The 19,220-nt window shown below is 49.0% G+C and overlaps 1 protein-coding gene across 3 annotated transcripts in view; it reads right to left on the minus strand.

Annotated features, from left to right (window-relative positions):
- Positions 1-5,520: 5,520 nt before the first annotated feature.
- Positions 5,521-19,220, minus strand: part of TEP1 (telomerase associated protein 1) — a 42,162-nt gene continuing 28,462 nt past the window's right edge. Inside the window, exons 28-55 of one of the 3 annotated variants that reach the window (XM_081227126.1) lie at positions 18,994-19,086; positions 18,566-18,698; positions 18,276-18,426; positions 17,891-18,024; positions 17,617-17,705; positions 17,215-17,329; positions 16,320-16,560; positions 16,001-16,124; positions 14,960-15,084; positions 14,740-14,839; positions 14,375-14,530; positions 14,016-14,228; positions 13,647-13,800; positions 13,325-13,537; positions 12,530-12,690; positions 12,190-12,303; positions 11,110-11,217; positions 10,368-10,500; positions 10,208-10,284; positions 9,967-10,099; positions 9,667-9,803; positions 9,383-9,507; positions 8,153-8,296; positions 7,910-8,006; positions 7,071-7,176; positions 6,759-6,964; positions 6,525-6,629; positions 5,521-6,296 (exon numbers count right to left, since the gene is read on the minus strand). In XM_081227126.1, the coding sequence (XP_081083252.1) occupies positions 6,174-6,296; positions 6,525-6,629; positions 6,759-6,964; positions 7,071-7,176; positions 7,910-8,006; positions 8,153-8,296; positions 9,383-9,507; positions 9,667-9,803; positions 9,967-10,099; positions 10,208-10,284; positions 10,368-10,500; positions 11,110-11,217; positions 12,190-12,303; positions 12,530-12,690; positions 13,325-13,537; positions 13,647-13,800; positions 14,016-14,228; positions 14,375-14,530; positions 14,740-14,839; positions 14,960-15,084; positions 16,001-16,124; positions 16,320-16,560; positions 17,215-17,329; positions 17,617-17,705; positions 17,891-18,024; positions 18,276-18,426; positions 18,566-18,698; positions 18,994-19,086 (3,810 nt within the window). In that variant the 3' untranslated portion in view covers positions 5,521-6,173. Of the gene's footprint in view, positions 6,297-6,524; positions 6,630-6,758; positions 6,965-7,070; positions 7,177-7,909; positions 8,007-8,152; positions 8,297-9,382; positions 9,508-9,666; positions 9,804-9,966; positions 10,100-10,207; positions 10,285-10,367; positions 10,501-11,109; positions 11,218-12,189; positions 12,304-12,529; positions 12,691-13,324; positions 13,538-13,646; positions 13,801-14,015; positions 14,229-14,374; positions 14,531-14,739; positions 14,840-14,959; positions 15,085-16,000; positions 16,125-16,319; positions 16,561-17,214; positions 17,330-17,616; positions 17,706-17,890; positions 18,025-18,275; positions 18,427-18,565; positions 18,699-18,993; positions 19,087-19,220 lie in introns of those variants that run through there. The other 2 variants (XM_081227127.1, XM_081227128.1) reach the window with 2 other exon arrangements.

Genomic DNA, 19,220 nt, shown 5'->3' on the forward strand with positions numbered 1-19,220 from the left:
GGAATATACTAAAACCCACTGAATTATAAGGTGAAAAACAGGACTGCCCTAACACCACTAGTCCAGTGCTTAAGGCTCTGGGGAAGAGGGAACAGATTTGATCCCTGGTCAGGGAACTAAGATCCTGCATGCTGTGTAGTGTAGCCAGAAAAAAAAAAAAAAAGGTGAAAATGAATTATATCTCAATTAAAAATGCTATACTGAATTTTTGTGATATATATTTTTCCTTTATAAATAGTGGCCAAGGGCTTCCCTGGTGGTGCAGTGGTTGAGAGTCCGCCTGCCGATGCAGGGGACGCGGGTTCGTGCCCCGGTCCGGAAAGATCCCACATGCCACGGAGCGGCTGGGCCTGTGAGCCATGGCCGCTGAGCCTGCGCGTCCGGAGCCTGTGCTCCGCAACGGGAGAGGCCACAGCAGTGAGAGGCCCACGTACCGCAAAACAAAAACAAAACAAAAAAACAAAATAGTGGCCAAAAAAGTTGCATTGAAATATACATACTATGAAGTTTAAGTAATAAAATGCAACAGGCTCCCAAACAGTAAAATAGATATTCATGAGTCCATACTGATATGTGAATGACTCAATATATAAATAAGTGGGGAAGAGGGGATAAACATTTCTTTTAGAAGAATTTCAATTAATATAGAAGGGCTGAGGGAAATAGAAAATCATCATTAGAAAATCACAGTAATAATTGCTCAGGCAAGATTGATGCATGAATATTAAAAAGTCAGTGAAAACAGAATATTTGCATAATCTAAAAAAACTTACCTCAAAATTTATCGATTTTGCGGTGATTACCACAAATTCTTTGATATATCTCCCTCTTAGAGGTTTAATCCCCTTCCCCTTGAGTGTGAGCTAGACTTAATGACTTGCTTCTAACAAACAATATGGAGAAGGTACAGTAAGAAAAACCTGGCAAACATCACATCAACCTTACAAGTGATCAAGGTTAACACCACTAGTAATAAGTCATGTTGATATCATTGCTTTTGATATGATGTAACAAGAAGGGCACATCATCTCTTGTATTCTTCCTTCAAATTCATAATTTCAGTCTGTTCATGAGAAGACAGCAGACAAAGCCAAACTGAGGGATATTCTACAAAACACCTGACCAGAAATCTCTAAGAATGTCACGACTATGGAAAGTCTGAGACAGGGTCACAGTTGAAGGACTGGACTAAGGCACCATAATGACTAAATGCAATGTGGTATTCTGGATTGGACCTGGAACAACATGAAGATATTAGTGGAAAAACTGAGGAAATCGAATCACATATGTAGTTAATAATATTGTATCAATGTTAATTTTTTGTTTATGTAAGATGTTAACACTAGAGGAAGCTGGGTGAAGAAGGGTATGTGGGAATATTCTGTGTAAATCTTAACTGATCTTTTTAAAAAAAGGACTAAGAGCCATTCTACTGGAAAAACATCAACACAGGTTCTTTGAGGGTATAACTGTGTACCTGCTTTCTAGTTCTTCCAGATACATGGTAGGATGACACTTCCCTCCCCTTTGACAATAGGCAGAGCCATGTGACTTGCTTTGCTCATGTATATAAAATATGAGTGGAAGTGATGTGTTTTATTTCCAGGTAGATTTAGAGCCAACAAGTGGGGTATTTTTTTCTTTTTTAAAAATTCTATCAGTTCCCCATATATATATATTTTAACTGAAAAATTGAGTCCAGGTTTCATCTGACTGATTAAATATATACCAATAAACCAAGACATTTTTGAGAAAGAATAACAAAGTGATACTTGCACTAGTGGATAAGGAAAAGAACAGCCAAGCTCTTCCTGAACATTTACCATGTAAGTGTCAACTACTGTTCTAAGTGTTTCACATGTTTTAACTCATTTAATCCTCACAACATCCCTAAAAAATAGGCAATACTATTATGCCTATTTTACAGATGGGGAAAGGGAAGCAGTCTTGTTAAAACAAAGTTCTGACCTGTCATGGAACAATACTTGCGTAAAATATAATAAAAATGAAGTACCAGGAAAATGAACCATCAAGAATTTGTGGAACAGCACTGGTCCACAAACCAAACTTTGAATAGGTATGTTCTAGATTTCAAAAACAACTTGTGGTGAGAGTTCCCCGATGGGACTAGTGGTTAGGATTCTGGGCTTTCACTGCTGTGGCCCAGGTTCAATCCCTGGTCAGGGAACTGAGATCCCGCAAGCCGCACGGCATGGCCAAAACAAACAAACAAACAAAAAAACCCAAACTGCATAGATGTGTAAAAACAGATGTTAAAAACTGACACATAAAAAAGGTGCTTTTGTGGGTTGAAGAAGACTGTTCCAATGTCCTATGATCCTATAATCCAGTGACTATAATTGAACTCATCCAGGCACTGGGAGACACTGAAATTGTTTAATGATAAGAACTCAGAAAATATTTAATGTAAAACCTAAATTGATTTTCCCTTCAACTCCCTTGGGGACATATTTACTGTTACCTAGAACCTGTTCTTCACTCACAGCAATTATATCTCCAAGATAAGAAAGATCACACCCTTCAGGTGGACCTGGTAAACAAAGCTGAGTCTACTGAGCAAGGTATGCTTTACTTTCTCCAGCCCCACTCCTCCATCCTCAGCTGGGATGCCTTTGTAGAATTTTTAGAGCATGGAAGACAGACATCTAGGGCTTCCTCCTGTCCTTGGCCCATGCTTTCAGGGGAACAAAAGGCAAAAGATTGAAACCAGTGACTTCCAGGATGATGGTGTACCATGGTTCTCTGTAGCATTTCTGGGTAGTATTATGAATCATAAGTTTCAAATTACCTTAACTTGGACTTCTAGTCACAAGGTTCATGTAGAGCAGGTAGTCTAGAAGGTATATTTAGAGCCCTGCATGAGGCATGTGAGAAAAGATAGGAGCATGACCTATGATTAAAACTTATCAGCTGGTCAAAATGGATTAAAGACCTAAATGTAAGGCCAGACACTATCAAACTCTTAGAGGAAAACATAGGCAGAATACTCTATGACATAAATCACAGCAAGATCCTTTTTGACCCACCTCCTAGAGTAATGGAAATAAAGACAAAAATAAACACATGGGACCTAATGAAACTTCAAAGCTTTTGCACAGCAAAGGAAACCATAAACAAGACCAAAAGACAACCCTGAGAATGGGAGAAAATATTTGCAAATGAAGCAACTGACAAAGGATTAATCTCCAAAATTTATAAGCGGCTCATGCAGCTCAATAACAAAAAAACAAACAACCCAATCCAAAAATGGGCAGAAGACCTAAATAGACATTTCTCCACAGAAGATATACAGACTGCCAACAAACACATGAAAGGATGCTCAACATCTTTACTCATTAGAGAAATGCACATCAAAACTACAATGAGATATCATCTCACACCAGTCAGAATGGCCATCATCAAAAAATCTAGAAACAATAAATGCTGGAGAGGGTGTGGAAAAAAGGGAACACTCTTGCACTGCTGGTGGGAATGTGAATTGGTACAGCCGCTATGGAGAACGGTATGGAGGTTCCTTAAAAAACTACAAATAGAACTACCACATGACCCAGCAATCCCACTACTGGGCATATACCCTGAGAAAACCATAATTCAAAAAGAGTCATGTACCAAAATGTTCATAGCAGCCCTATTTACAATAGCCCGGAGATGGAAACAACCTAAGTGTCCATCATCGGATGAATGGACAAAGAAGGTGTGGCACATATATACAATGGAATATTACTCAGCCATAAAAAGAAATGAAATTGAGCTATTTGTAATGAGGTGGATGGACCTAGAGTCTGTCATACAGAGTGAAGTAAGTCAGAAAGAGAAAGACAAATACTGTATGCTAAATACCGTATGCTAACACATATATACGGAATTTAAAAAAAAAATGTCATGAAGAACCTAGGGGCAAAACGGGAATAAAGACACAGACCTACTTGAGAATGGACTTGAGGATATGGGGAGGGGGAAGGGTAAGCTGTGACAAAGCGAAAGAGAGGCATGGACATATATACACTACCAAACGTAAGGTAGATAGATAGTGGGAAGCAGCCGCAGAGCACAGGGAGTTCAGCTCGGTGCTTTGTGACCGCCTGGAGGGGTGGGATGGGGAGGGTGGGAGGGAGGGAGATGCATGAGGGAAGGGATGTGGGAACAGATGTATATGTATGACTGATTCACTTTGTTATAAAGCAGAAACTAATAAAAAAATAAATTAATTTAAAAAGAAACAAAAACAAACAAACAAAAATACTGTATGCTGACACATATATATGGAATTTAAGGAAAAAAATGTCATGAAGAACATAGGGGTAAGACAGGAATAAAGACACAGATCTACTAGAGAATGGACTTGAGGATATGGGGAGGGGGAAGTGTAAGCTGTGACAAAGCGAAAGAGCGGCATGGACATATATACACTACCAAACGTAAGGTAGATAGCTAGTGGGAAGCAGCCGCAGAGCACAGGGAGATCAGCTCGGTGCTTTGTGACCGCCTGGAGGGGTGGGATAGGGAGGGCGGGAGGGAGACGCAAAAGGGAGGGGATATGGGAACATATGTATATGTATAACTGATTAAATTTGTTAATTAAAAAAATTTAAAAAAAAATCTAGTGTAAATAGCGGGCGTCAGAAGGATGAGAAGGCGTGCCATTTTTTTCCTGATTAAATGTTTGACTTAACATTAAAAAAAAAAAAAAAAAAAAACTTATCAGCTGGGCTCCCATGGTGGCGCAGTGGTTGAGAATCTGCCTGCTAATGCAGGGGACATGGGTTCGAGCCGCGGTCTGGGAAGATCCCACATGCCGCACAGCAACTGGGCCCGTGAGCCACAACTACTGAGCCTGCACGTCTGGAGCCTGTGCTCCGCAACAAGAGAGGCTGCGATAGTGAGAGGCCCACGCACCATGATGAAGAGTGGCCCCCGCTTGCCACAACTAGAGAAAGCCCTCGCACAGAAATGAAGACCCAACACAGCAACAATAAATAAATTAATTAATAAACTCCTACCCCCAACATCTTCTCTAAAAAAAAAAAAACTTATCAGCTGATGGCATTCCTTATGTCTTTATCCTCAGGCTGAGAGAGAATATGAGGCATTGGTAGAAATAAGATAAAGTCCTTCAGGTGATTTCTCCACATAAAATCTGCAATCAGGGCAAAGTAAGAATAAAACTGAGTACCCCTCAACTCCCTAAATCTAGAAAACTCTAGACCAGAGTGCAGTGATATGTCTCTGAGAGAACCCTACCAACCCAGGATAAAATCCTGTAATAGCTCTGGCTTATCATACACAAGTCCTTGACTTCTTGGACACCGAAGACCCTTAACCCTTAGAAAGAAAGGGCCTCGGGGAACTTCCTCTCCCATAAAATAGACTTATAGGAAAATAAGAGGGTCACAGTTTACTTAAGAGGGTCACAGTCCACAGCAAGTCCATGTGTAGGCACTGTTCCACCTTTCAACTCATTTTATCTTTATGAACTTCAATTTGAGAGAGATACCCTTTTGTGATCTCCTCCAAGAATGCAAATTACTATACTGACTAATGCTTCCAAGTCAAGTGGCTGCCGCTGCCCTATCAGAGGCTGTGAAAGCCAGAAGACACGTTCTGCTCTCAGAGCCCTGGCTTCTCACCTCTCACCTGGGCAGTTGGCTCTGAGTAGATGGGGCTGTTTCTGTGACAGGAACCTAGTGTTGTCCTGGTTCTATCCCAGTTCTTTCCAAATACCCTGAACCAGGGCCCAAGTGACTCATTCTTCTTTCTCTTCCTCTTCCTTGAACAAGTGAGAGGTCTTCAGATTTCTGTTCAAACTAAGCGCTGGTCAACATCACTTTCATTCCTCCTCCTGGTAGGAGTCATACCTTACGGTCCTGGGGCCAGAAAATGACACAAGAATTCTAAAGCATAATTTCAAAGAATACTAAAGATCTGGTTCACTTTCTTGCAGTTCTAGTAAGGATTAATGTTAAGTCAGAAAAGAAACATAAGAACATTCATATTCTTCCCACTTGGTCCAAATCCACATAAGATCACAGGCAGGACTGCATGTGAGATTTTCTGACCTTTTATTTATATAATTGTATCAAGAACGTAGCCACTGGTGTCTTCAGGCTTTGCATCTCTAGCAGAAGCAGTCTCTTTGCCCTGAGCAGTGATCTTCATTCCCAGGACAGAAAGTATACATTGCCCTGCGTGTCTCCCACTGCGAGCTGCAGGGCAGAGTTAGGACCCAGCCAAGGTTCCAGGCAGCTCACTGCCCCTTCACATCGGAACAGGCCCAGCTACAATGGGAACAAAAACGGGAGATGTGGGCTACAAGCCTAGGGCCTCCTTACTAACTTATTTGTCTCACACCAATGACTTTGTTTAGAAACAGGTTAGTTGCACATTACTGCAAGAAGGATAGGAGAAAACAATCTTGATCCTTTGCCCTTTCTTACCCCAAGTTTGCTCTATGACATCCCTTTAGCCCTCCTTACACACACACACACACACACACACACACTTACGAGCTGCATACTGGGTCTCTCCCACAGTTTAACATCTCTGTCCTTTGAAGCTGTCACCAGCAACTCAGGCAGCACATGGAGGGCTGTGACAGAGCCCGTGTGAATCTTAGGGAGGGAGGGGAAGAGGTGTGGTGAGTTCTCAGTGGACCCTCCTCAGACAAGGAAGCAGCGAAGTCTGCTGGGTCAAACCTAGAGCCTCCTCCCCAACGTCTGTGACCTTTCCCTCAAACTCACCTTTCTACGCTGCCGTGTCTTTAGCTGTGGGACTGCTGGACAGGTATACGTGTCAGCACAGACACATGCGTCTGTCTCTGGAGTTCGGGTTTCAGGCATTTCTACTTTTTCCTGCCAGATATTATCTGTGGTCCATTCTCCTTCAACGTTGCATCTAGCTAGGCTCCACAGCGTCCCATCAGAGCTGGCACACAAAAATGAGGACTCTGCCATTTCAAGGGAAGAGTTTGAGCCAGGTCTTAGACTTTGAAGGATCCACCATCCTCCCCTAGGCCACCTCTGGATTCCTTGGGCCCTCCCGTCACCACTCACCAGATTCAGGTTTGGCCTGAGTTACCGATATGAGGGTCTTATTAGGATTCTCTAAGCTCAGATCAAATTCTGGGCACTCTTCAAACTCTCCTAATTCCTTTTGGCTCTGTGAAAGGATAGATCATTTTGATTAGCCTACTTGTATCACTTATTGCTGCCCAGACAAAGCAACTCTTTTCTGCTCTGGGCTGGTCAAGATTTTTTTAAAGCGTATCCTAGATACAGTGAAGTACTGATACACAAATCTTAAATGGACATCTTGATAAAATTTTACACGTGTATACATCCATGTAATCCCTTCCCAGATCAAGATGTAGAACATTTCCATCACCCTGGAAAGTTGCCTTCATGCCCCTTCCCAGTCAATACGAGAGTATCACCACCCCCAGAGCTAACAATACTCTGACTTCTGTCACTATCAGTTAGTTTTGCTTGTTCTTGAACTTCATCTAGGTGAAATCATGTAATATGTACTCTTTTGTGTCTGGCTTCTTTCGCCCAACATAATGTCTATGATATATATCTGCACTGTTCCAGACACTGCTAATACTCACAGTGGTAAGGCAAGACAGACATGAAGAAAATGCAATTAAAACAACTAGGTTTATGGTTTCCCACGATTCTTTTAAACACTAGAATCCTTTTTAGTATCAATGAAATCTTATAGGCAAACCCAATATAAAATGCTCTTAAGTAGAGCTACAGTTGAAGGAAGAGAATGGGATTTGGAACCAACTGCTTTTCCCTTCCTTCCTCTTATCCTCCATCATGGCCCCAAGGCTTTAAAACATTGGTCCTGGACAAATGTTTGTTTTAACACACACCCAGACAGAACTTACTGAGAAAGAAAGAACTCTAAGGTTCATTGACTGCAGGACAAACACACCATAGTCCTGGTGGGTGGACAACATTATAGGATCTTCTGAATAGCTTCTCCTGGTTTATAAGAAAGAAAGAGGCTAAGCCCAGGAACACCTCTCCGTAAGACCCCAATGTTTGTTCTAGTTAGACCTAAACTCTGGGTAGCCACTAACCCACTTTTCCTCTTTCTCCAGCCCAAGAGAAAACATTTTGGATCTTACCAGATTACAGAGGGCTCATCACCTGGCTTCATGTGCAGTAATTGCAAATCTGCTTTGGCCAAGATGAGGGAGTGACCGTCAGGGGCCAGACTTACACCTGTCAGGAACCCTAAGTCCTCCTGCAGAACTCGGTTCAGGTGAAGACTATAGCACAGAAAAGGATACATGGACAGAGAAAGATTCTACTTTAGTCCACCTCTCTCAGTTCCCCAAGAATTCCTCAGGAGTAAAGTATAAAACAAAATATATCACCGTCTCTACAAATTGTGTTCCTCTTTCTGTTTTTGTTTTATTAGTATTCATCATACCATCATCACCTTATCTGCTCAAACCAGGAATTTCTAACATTCCTGTCCTTTCCTTCCCTCCTGACCTCCCAATTGATTGATAATCACTGTGGACTCCAATGGCAACACATGCCTAAATCTTTATCTCTCCTTTTCATCCCCACTGCCCAGGTCAGGGCTCACGTTCTGTCTTCCCTGGACTAGAGCATCAGCTGTAAATGTGGTCACCCTACGTTTAGTATCTCTCTACTACTAACCATCCTCCGTGTGGCCACTAGAGTTCTCTTTCTAAAATTCAGATAATTATTCTGCTCAAAATTCTTAGCACTGTGCCCTCTAGAGCCTGGCCCCAGTTTATTTTTTCAACCCAATTCCCCACCACCACTCGCACCAAGAACCCAAAGACTGAGCTATACTCAGAACACACCACACACTCTCATGCCTCCATGCCTTTTGTTAATGCTACCTCCTCTTCCTGAAACACCATTCCCTTCCCTTACTGATTCAGAAAACTCCTACTCATCCTCTAAGCCCAATCTCAAATAGCAACTCTTTTGTAAACAGTAAATTTCTTAAATTCTGCAGCCCCAGGAATTTTATATACATGTATATAAAATATATATATATATATATATATATCTTTATTATGGCAGTAATCACTCTGCATATTGTTGGCAGTTTACTTATCTGCACATTCCTGTACTGTGAGCTCCCTTAGTTAAAAATTAATTTCAATCTGGTTCACACTGCCTGGCCCAGAGCTTAGCATAAAGTAGGCACTTGATAATTATTACTTAAATTGACATCATGAGCAGAAAACAATTTCCCAGTGACTTTTTCCTGCTTACTAATATCCTATTGACCTAGTTCAGAAGTAGAAGGGAGTGATTTGAGCAAAATCCCAGATGTAACTGTATTCATTAACCCAGCCGCCTCATTTCACCTGAAATTTCTGGGTGCTGAACCCTTCTGCAGTTCCACTTGCCACTCACTGACTTTTTCATCGGCACTGACAACAATCAAGGTGTGTGCTGAGTACCAGATCAGAGCACTGATGCGGCCTGGAGCCTGGTGAATACAAGCTTATTTCAGTATTTCTGAGGAACCAGGATTAACCTTCTCCCCCATCCCAGGCGTCTACGCAACCTCTAACCCCAGCACATACCATCAGATACATAGCCAGGGCAGAATTCACATAAACAAAGAACTGAAGTTGACCCAACCCACCTGTGCTGTGGCCACAGCCTTAGCTTCCTGCCACAAGGTGAGTTCCCCAGCTTGATTCCCAGACACTGCTATAGAAGCGTCTGGGGCCCAGGCCACAGCAGTGATGGCTGCATGACTCCTGGGTATATATGTGTCATCTGGAGAAGAAAGGAAGAAAGGAAGAAAGGAAGAAAGGAAGTGATTCATTAGGAGCTGGACCACTGTTGGGATACAAGAGGAGATAGCAGGCTACCCTTGACCTTCTTGGTCCGACAAACACACCTCCCTTTCACACCTTGAGTCTCTCCACACCTCACTCACCTGCTTCTTCAGGTACCTGCCAGAGCTGTGCGGAACCATCCTCTGAGGCGGTCAGCAGGAGGCCTGAGGTTTCTGAAACAGCAGCTGCACTGACTGGGCCACTGTGTCCCAGGAGGGTGTGTGTATGAAACACCTATAGGAGGAAAGGATGGAGATGGAACAGTGGGGAGGTGACACAACAGGATGCTGTCCCATCATACCCTCCCCACTGCCCCCACCCAAGGCCTTTCAGGGAACTCACCAAGAGTGGGTGCCACAACCGTGTGGCCCCATCCAATCCCACAGTTACCACCAGAAGCTCTGACCCCAGCTGGCCAGCTGATAAGACACAGAAACTGAGTCAGGAGAAGGGGAGAAGGGAACAGGCAGCAGGGACAGGAAGGTGGCTGACATTTCATTACCTGCACTGGGCTCCAGGGCAGCTGCACAGTGGCTGATGGGTCCTGAGTGAGCAGGGATGCTGGTCATCTCCACACCCTGATGGTCCCACACTTTCAAGGTCCCATCTCGGCCCACAGATACCACGTGCCCCTCCTGCCCCAGAGCACAGGATCAGAGAAGAGTCACACTGAGCGGGACATGGGAATTATGACTCCCGCCACAGAGGTGTGGGCTCAACATTAAGGGCCTAGAAGATGTCAAAGAATGAGGACACCCCGGATAGTGGGGCTGGGAGGCTCAGGATTACCATCATGCCATGAGGTCATGATACTGAGATACTGTGTTTTCATGCCCTCCCTCCCCTCACACCAACCCTCAGCCTCAATACCCTAATCCTGCTGTAATTCAGGCCCAAGCATCTCACTCTTTTTTTTTTTTTTTTTTTTTTTTTGCGGTACGCGGGCCTCGCACTGTTGTGGCCTCTCCCGTTGCACAGCACAGGCTCCGGACGCGCAGGCTCAGCGGCCATGGCTCCCGGGCCCAGCCGCTCCATGGCACGTGGGATCTTCCTGGACCGGAGCTCGAACCCACGTCCCCTGCATCGGCAGGCGGACTCTCAACCACTGCGCCACCAGGGAAGCCCAAGCATCTCACTCTTTATACTCCTTTTGCCTTTGGGATTAGATACGCAATGCATCCAGTCTCCCAAAGCCCCCTTAACCTTCCCAGAGACCCCCAGTGAGCTCTCCACTGCCTTCTCACCACAGCCAGCACGGCGCTCACGGCACTCTGGTGACCCAGGAACTGACCAAGCTGCTGTCTCGACTCTGGGTCCCACAACCCTACAGAGCCATCACTGGAGCAGGAGACCTGCAGAGTCAGAGGGCAGAGGAGTGGAATAATCAGCATCCCTCCAGCATTTCTCTATACTTATAACGTAGGGGGACGGCTGTAAGCCTTGTGATTAACAGCAAGGGCTGTCCTGGGTTCAAATCCTAGTTCCACCATTCATTGCTTGGTAACCTGGGGCAAGTTCATCTCTCTGGGCCTCAGGCTTCTCATCTATTCAACTAGGATAATGACAGGTACCTACTGATATGGGGCCGAAGCATCTACGGAAAGGACTTAGCAGGATGCCTGGTACATAGTGAGCATTGAATAAATAGTAGCTATTGTCCTTGTTATTAACATAATGTTAGTCAACAACAACTTTCTCTCACCCCGACAAAGGTGAGAGGTCTGCAACGCCCAGGAGAGATCTGGCTGCCTGGAAGTCAGGGGTAGGACAGACAATGACAAGTGTGTTCGATTGCTACTCATTTCTTTTTGAGAACAACAGGAACTCCGCGTTGGAAAACTAGGCTTTACCAACGCTGAGTGCATAATTTGAGACCCATTTTTCACTTAGGACCAGAGAAATCATAGTACTACCTTTACCTGCAGGGACAGGGCATCCTAAGCCCTTGGGGAGACAGTTCTGTGTTCTTGTTAAGAGCATGGGCTTTCTTATCATAAAGTTTACTGGCTCAGCTTCTTCACTTACATGACCTTGGAAATGGTCTTTAATCTAGCTGAGCTCAATATCCTTGTCTATGAAATAGAGAGAATAGTTGTAGCTTCTTTACGGGGTGTTGTAAAGACTAAATGAGGCCATATATGCGAAGGGCTTAGTCCAATGTCTGGCACATACTAAGTGCTCAATAAATGTGAGCTATTATATTGGGTGTTAGAAAATCATATACTATATTATAAATGGATATTTGGAACAGGATGAGGTGGGATGTGTTGTCCTCCCCCAGGAACCCTGCTGAGCTTTGTGCCACACCCCACCCCTTCACTTACCAGGAGGTTGTCTTTGGTCCAGGCACAGCCAGTGACCCAGTCTCGGTGACAGGCAGAGAAGGAGCAAATCAGAACAGGGGCTTTGGGTGTCCTCACATCCCAGCAGAGCAGACTCTGGACAGGCCCCAAGAGAGGAAGCCATCAGGGCCACAGGACAGAGGTAGGAACACCAGGGCCATCTCAGGCAAAAAGTTTCAAGGAAAGAGGGAATATCAAAGGAGGACGGGTGGACAGATCCCGAGCAAAGCAAAAAGCTGGAGGAAGCAGTGGGAAGTGAGCTGCTCAGGAATCCAGGACCAGAGGGCTGGGGGCCCACAGGGAGGAGGGCCCTGCAGCTCACCCGATCCCTGCCCCCGGTGGCCAGGCTGCATCCATCAGTGCTGAAGCTACAGCAGCTTACGGGGCCCTCGTGTCCCCGGAGCTCAGTGCCACAGGGAAAGTCTTCTGTCTTTTGTGGCAGTGCCAGCAACTGCCTTGGCCACAGATGCACTGTGAAGTCCTCTGCATTAGAAATGGGGAGAGAGGAAGATTTTCTGAAAGAGGAAGTGACACAGGCCTGGGAGGCCAAAGACAAAGGCAATCATGGGGGCTGAAGGTGATGTCTGAGGGCACAGCTCCAAGGGAGGGACGCCGTGAGTCCCACCCAGGCCCTGAACAAGGATCAGTCACCATGTGAGGGCACAGGACAGGAATGCCAGGCACTCCCAGCTCTGGCTCTGCGGCCGTCCCCTTCTAACTCCCGACTGCACCTCCACACCCTCCTCTCCTAAAGTGCACAGTGTCACTTTGAACAAGCCTCTTACCTAGACAGGACTAAGGCCATTTTCACCTTCACGTCTCTCTCTTCTCCTAAGGGAAACCCATCCCTTTTACACAGCAAAATCCCTCACTAGGCAGAAACTCAAAGGGTGACAGGAATTACAAAGAGGTCCCAGAATCAGGGTTAGGGAACAAGAAGAAACAGTCTAGACTGATTATGCAAGATAAACGCATTTAAAAGCACTTTGCAAGTTGTAAAAAAAAGTTATATAGGTGTGTGTATTTTCATGCACACATATACATACACATTGAAGAAAGGTGTTAGCACATTTGAAAGGAACAGTGATTCAGGACCCTGCCCGTTGCCCAGCCGTACCTGAGGCAGCAGCCAAGAGTTCCTGGGATGTGGCCAGGGCCAGCACAGGCTTCCGGTGTCTGGACAAGAGCCAGAGGGCCCGAAGGGAGCCTCCCTGGAGCATCCAGCCCTGCAGGGCCCCATCTTCTGCACCACTCACCAACACCTTAGGGCTGAGCCAGGCCAGTGCAGACACTGCCACATCTAGCGCTTGACACTGAGCCCCCTGGGAACCTAGAGAATGAGGGACAACGACAGAGTAAGATGCTTAGAAAGGGGGCCAGAGTTGGGGGAGAGGGGCCCTTTCCAGGCTCAGACACTCCAACCCTTCTCCCTCCAGTACCTGAAGAGATTGTGTAGATCCGAATGCCATCTGCTCGGTACCCAACAGCCACCTGATCACCATCTGGGCTGAGGGCCACGGAGAGGGCAGAAGAGAGAGAGGGGGAACCTAGGCATCCACGGGGACGACCCAGAGACCCGGACCACACCTGAACCTGAGGGCCAAGAAAGGGGCTTAAGGATAACCCACGCCCCATTAAAGTCCTCCTTCCAGAGACTCGTCTCCGAGAGCTACTGTGCACACACCGCACCCCCTCCCTGTAGCACAAGCTCCTCCAGACTCCTCGGCAAAGGCGCCACCCTCCCCCACATAGTCCCACACCTTTGCAATCCCTCCTCATGGCCCACCGCCAGCCCTCTGTAACCTGACCTTGCCATCCTCTCCAGCCGTCAGTAACTGGCACCCAGCACGCAGGAAAAGGGCAGCAGTAACAAAGCCATGGTGCGCAGGGAAGGCAGCCAGCCGTGTCCCCTCCTGCCAGACCCAGAGCTCCACCATCCCGTCCAGCCGGCCCACAGCTACAGCCCGCCCAGACACACTGAAGGCCAAGGCACGGACAGAGGCTCCTGGGGCCCCCAGTTCCTGCATGGAGAGGCAGAAACCGGAACGTCAGGGCCCTGCTCTCAACCCAAACCAAGAGTGACCCAGGATGCAGGTGTCCGCCATTTCCCACCCTCCACTCCCACCCTCCCGTGCTTCCTTCGCCAGGGCCACCTGGCTCCTCTCACCTTGGTGACTTTGAGCCCATCCACCTGCAAGAAGCTGAAACTGCCAGCCCAGCTGCCAATGGCTACCACCTGCCCCTCTGGGTGGAAAGCAATGCAGTTGAGGGGCTTGGGACAGGTGTGCTGGGAGGCCAGCTGCCCGCGGACTGTGTCCCACAGCTGGAGGAGAGGGAAGAGGAGGGGGACTCAGCGTGCTGAACACAGATGCCTGAGCTGCTCAGTCCCAGAGCTCCAGGGGCCACCTTGTCCAGTCCCCTGCCCTCAGCAGGCCAAGCAGCCAGAGCCTCTGCCGCGCAGAGGAGAGCGATCTCACAGGGCTGTCCCCGAGTTCAGGGCCGCTTTCACCACCACAGCCCACTGGTCGTTACCTTCAGGCCTCCCCCCAGGCACACGGTGGCCAGAAGCCGGCCGTCTGGGCTCAGGCAGCAGCCAGTGATCCGGTACTGGTGAGCCTTGATCTGGAGCACCCTACCCCAGGGAGACAAGGTCAGGGGGCCCCCTGGCCACAGACTCCCTCCTCATCCCCTTCCCCCTGGGCTTCCAACAAACAGGGACGGCCCTCAAGCTGAGACGTGAGGGGCCCCTTACCGACAACCATGCTGCAGGTCCCAGAGCTCCAGGAGCCCGTCAAAGCCAGTAAGGAAGAGGGCGATGTCGGAGAGGAACGAACAAGAGGAGACCCCATCACAGCCACTCACCACAGACCTCTCCTCCTGCGACAGTGAGCGGGGAAGCGCACTCAGGACATGCCCCTGACCGGTCCACGTCCAGCCACTCCGAGCCCCAACCAGGAAGGAGGCGATGGCTAGAAGGGCTGGAGCCCTTAGCTCTCTACACTCCCTGCTAAGTCTCAAACTCTGGCCCTCTGGTCCCACAGCAGGAGCCCCTGTGAAAAGTGCAAAGCTTTGGGCCCTACTCCAGACCTAGGCCAAGCTCGAACAGCTTCAAGCGGGAACTCCTGATCCAAGTGAGGTCACATCGTCCCCCTCACTTCGAACCCCATACGTAACCCCGAGTCACAGAAGGTTTGATGCTTCTGAGGCGGGAAAGACGTCACACACACGCCTATGGGGGGAGGGGGGCACTGACACGGGTGGAAGAGGAGACGGCGGCTGTGGCCACAGAGCCCACCTCTCTCGCCTACTGTACTCCCGCCCTCTCTCACACACGCTCTGCTGCCATTATTCTCAGCCACTTACAGGGAACATCCCCCCAGCGTCTTCGCCCGGGTTCCTCACTCAAGCCGGAACGCCTCCCCCTCTCCATCCTACCTCCTCCAGTAACTGCACAACTCACTTAGCTCTTACCTATGCCACGTGGCTATGTTTTGGTTCCTTTTTTACCTTGTATGCCTTGTTTTTCAACAAAACTGACCACCTGGTGGGCAAAGACAATGTCCTAAGCCCTGTGTTCCCTGCAGTGCTTAGTACAGTGCCTTGAAAAGAAGGTATACAGCAAGCATGTGGTGTGGGATTGGTTTTTTGACCAAGCCCTTGTGATCTGATGTGAGGAAAGTAAAGTTGCTGAATCAAACAGGGTGATAACAGGTGGGTTTGGCTTGCCTCGGGCTTCGGGGCAGGACGTGAGGCTCTTCTGAAGGTAAATCCCACCCCGCCCTGCACGTCGTACCTGCCAGGTTCTCAGGTCCAACAGGTAAACCGTCCCACTGGCAGTGCCCACAGCTGCTCTTTGCCCACTGGGGGAGAAGGCCACAGCTGTGGGGGGTGAGGAAACTCCCAGGGACAGGCTGGAGCTAGAGGAAGAACAGCAAGCAAGGGAGGAGATGAGGAATGAGGGGAAGGAAGAGGATGGGAATTCGTTTCTGCATTTCTGGGCCTGAACCCCTCTCTCCATGGTGACTGCGGTCTGTTCTTTACTCTCCAGTTTCAGAGAGGGCTGCAGCTTGCTCTCTGGCGGGTTTGCCAGCATCTGGGGTCAAGGGTTTTACCTTTGCTGGCCCCTCAGGGTCTGGGGTTTATTAAGCCAACGTAGCATGCGCTGGAGGTGCCGTCGCTGGGAGAGCTGGGGGGCCTGGCGGCAAAGGGGCGAGTACAGAGGCTGGTTGGCTGCCTGTTGGTGCAGGAGCAGTGGGTACTGGCTGAGGACTGAAGCCTGCCGCCTCAGGAAGGTGTGAAATACAGCAACATCAGCCTCAGGAAGCTTCTGTTCCTCGTCAGGGACTGAGGAAGCTATAGAAGAGATGTGGGGTGTCACTGGGGAGCCAGCCTGGGACCCCATTAACCCCAGCACCAAGTCAATCATATGATGTGTCTAAAATGCTAAGTCTCAAAGTGTGGCCCTCTGGTCCCACATCAGGAACATCTGTTAAAAGTACGAAGCGGGCTTCCCTGGTGGCGCAGTGGTTGAGAGTCCGCCTGCCGATGCAGGGGACACGGGTTCGTGCCCCAATCTGGGAAGATCCCACATGCCGCGGAGCGGCTGGGCCCGTGAGCCATGGCCGCTGAGCCTGCGCGTCCGGAGCCTGTGCTCCACAACGGGAGAGGCCACAACAGCGAGAGGCCCGCATAGCGCAAAAAAAAAAAAAAAAAGTACGAAGCTTTGGGTCCCACTCCAGACCTAGGAAAACAGAATCTGGGCACGCAGGGATCAACAAGTTTCCCAAGTAACTGTATGCCCACTAAATAAAGTGTGAGAGCCTCTGGTTTAAGAGACCTAAGCAAAAGGTCTCCCAAGAATCCCATGCTTACCCTCTTGGCCTTTTCACCTTGGAACAGAAACTCAACTGTTCTTTCCATTATACCTCCCTCTGAGCAGGCCGCCCCCCCATGAACACACCCAGGAGCCCCAGCTTGGAGAAGACTCCACCCAGTAACTCATCTCACCATAGAGGGCATGGGCCTCCAGGAGCTGAGAGATCAGACCCAGTTCCAGGTGTGCAGCCACCACGTGGAGACTGGTAAGGAACTTTGCAAGAAAGCCACGGTTCCCACTCTGGAGCTGGGAAAGTCAGACTGGATTCGTTAGGGATGTGATGAGGTTGGTGAGGAGGGACAGTCTAGGCTTGGACCCTGCCTGTACAGCGAAGACCTAGACTTAGGAGCTGGGACAAAGGACCTGAAGGACGAGGGCAGGAAAACTGAAAGGAGAAAGGTACACGGAGTTTGGGAAGGGGGTGGGGGTGATAACGGCAGTGGAGATGATGGTGGTGGTCATGGGGGAGAGGGGTCTCAGAAGAGCCAAAGAAGTTCCTTGGGAGAGGGTGCCTATAGGATCTGGGGACTAACCAGGTGATAAGGCAGGTCTCCCAGAGCTTCAGGAGGGCACCTTCGGAAGGTACCTGAGGCATCAGGGTCACACGTCTTCCAGAGCTGAGCTGCAGGTGTGGGTCACAGGAACAGACACTGAGACGGGCTTGGCCCTGAAGCATCTCCAAAGATCACATCCCTCAGGCTACAGCAAGAGCCATCCACCCCCTGGGGTAGCAGGTGAGGGGGCCAGCCGACGTGGAGCACCAGGTCCCACAGTCAGTGTCCCAGGGGTTAACTGGGCTGCAGTCACCTGAGATGAGGATGTGTGCCGTCTTCTCCAGCTCTGGCCTCTTCCCATAGCGACATTTAACGGCTGTTCTCAGGGGCCCATCACGGAGGCAAAGCCGGGCACCAGGGCGCTCCAGGGGTCCCTCCCCTAGCAAACTGATCCCGTGTGAGGGAGAGAAGGCAGGACAAGAGGGAGGAGGCCTGTAAGTGAGCATCTGGCACAGCTGTGGGTTCCCATTCCCACCTCAAACAGTGGTAACTTGAGTGACAGCCATTCAGGGTCTGGGAGACAAGTGTCAGGGGCTATACGGAGGGGAGGGTAGGATGAAGAGAGGATCACATGGGGTCCTGGCTCAAAGACAGGGAGGTACAGAAGTCAGTGGGAGCTCAGCTGGGGGCACCTATACCTGCGCAGACTCTGGACGAGGTAGGCACACGAACCCATGGGGTAGGGGTCCCCGGTGTTACCAGCAGCCACTGCTTCTTCCCAGGTCTTGGTCCCCCTGGGAAGTACCCTCCATGCACTCAACACTCCATGCAACTGGTCCACAGTCAGACCTAAAAACCCAAGCTCTCTGAGGCCCTAAACCACGCAATGTACCCACCCCCATGACACCTAGTCCCTCCTGGCACCACTTGCTGAGGCCCCAACTGAACTGAAGGTCATGCAACCCCCGAGCCCACTCCAAGTACTGACCACTGTGTGTGACCTCAAGAGTGGCCAAGGCTTGGGGAAAGACATCAGGGCCATGCTCTTGTTCCAAGGTGCCCAGGATGTGCTGCAGCAGCAGAGGGACAGTAGCGGGTAGGGTCCGGAGTCTCTCAGACACCTGGGAGGGGACAGGGAGGGGCCTCCGTCAGTGAGGGGAAGGGGAGAAGCAGCTTTGGTTGTGGGGAGGGGAGGGGACAGCAGAAAAAACCACGGGAAGGGATGACAAGGAAAGAGCAACGTTAGTGGCAGAGAAGCAGGGCTGGGGGGTGTGGATGAGGAATGGGTGATCACAAGATGGCAAAGGATGAGGGTGGGAGAAGGTGAGGGATGGGGATGAAAGAGGCTGAATGGAGACTGGGAAGTGGGATTAGGACTTAGAAGATGAAGAGTGAGCGTTCACATCCTCCACTGACCTGCTCAAAGAGCGTGAAGAGCCTCAGGTGATCAGTGACCAAGCGCAGGTAGAACGGCAGGGCTGACCCTCGCTTCACCAGCAGCAGCTGCATCTGAAGACTCAGAGGACTCAGCACAGGACCAGAGAGCCTGGCCACAGCCAGCCCTCCACCCCCTGCCCTCCGTCCTGGCACCAAGCCCAGTGCGGGGCAGCTTCTCCTCTAAGAGGCCACACCGGGGAAGAGAC

Source organism: Mesoplodon bidens, assembly GCF_964165515.1.
Source record: "Mesoplodon bidens genome assembly, chromosome: 3".
NCBI lineage: Eukaryota > Metazoa > Chordata > Mammalia > Artiodactyla > Ziphiidae > Mesoplodon > Mesoplodon bidens.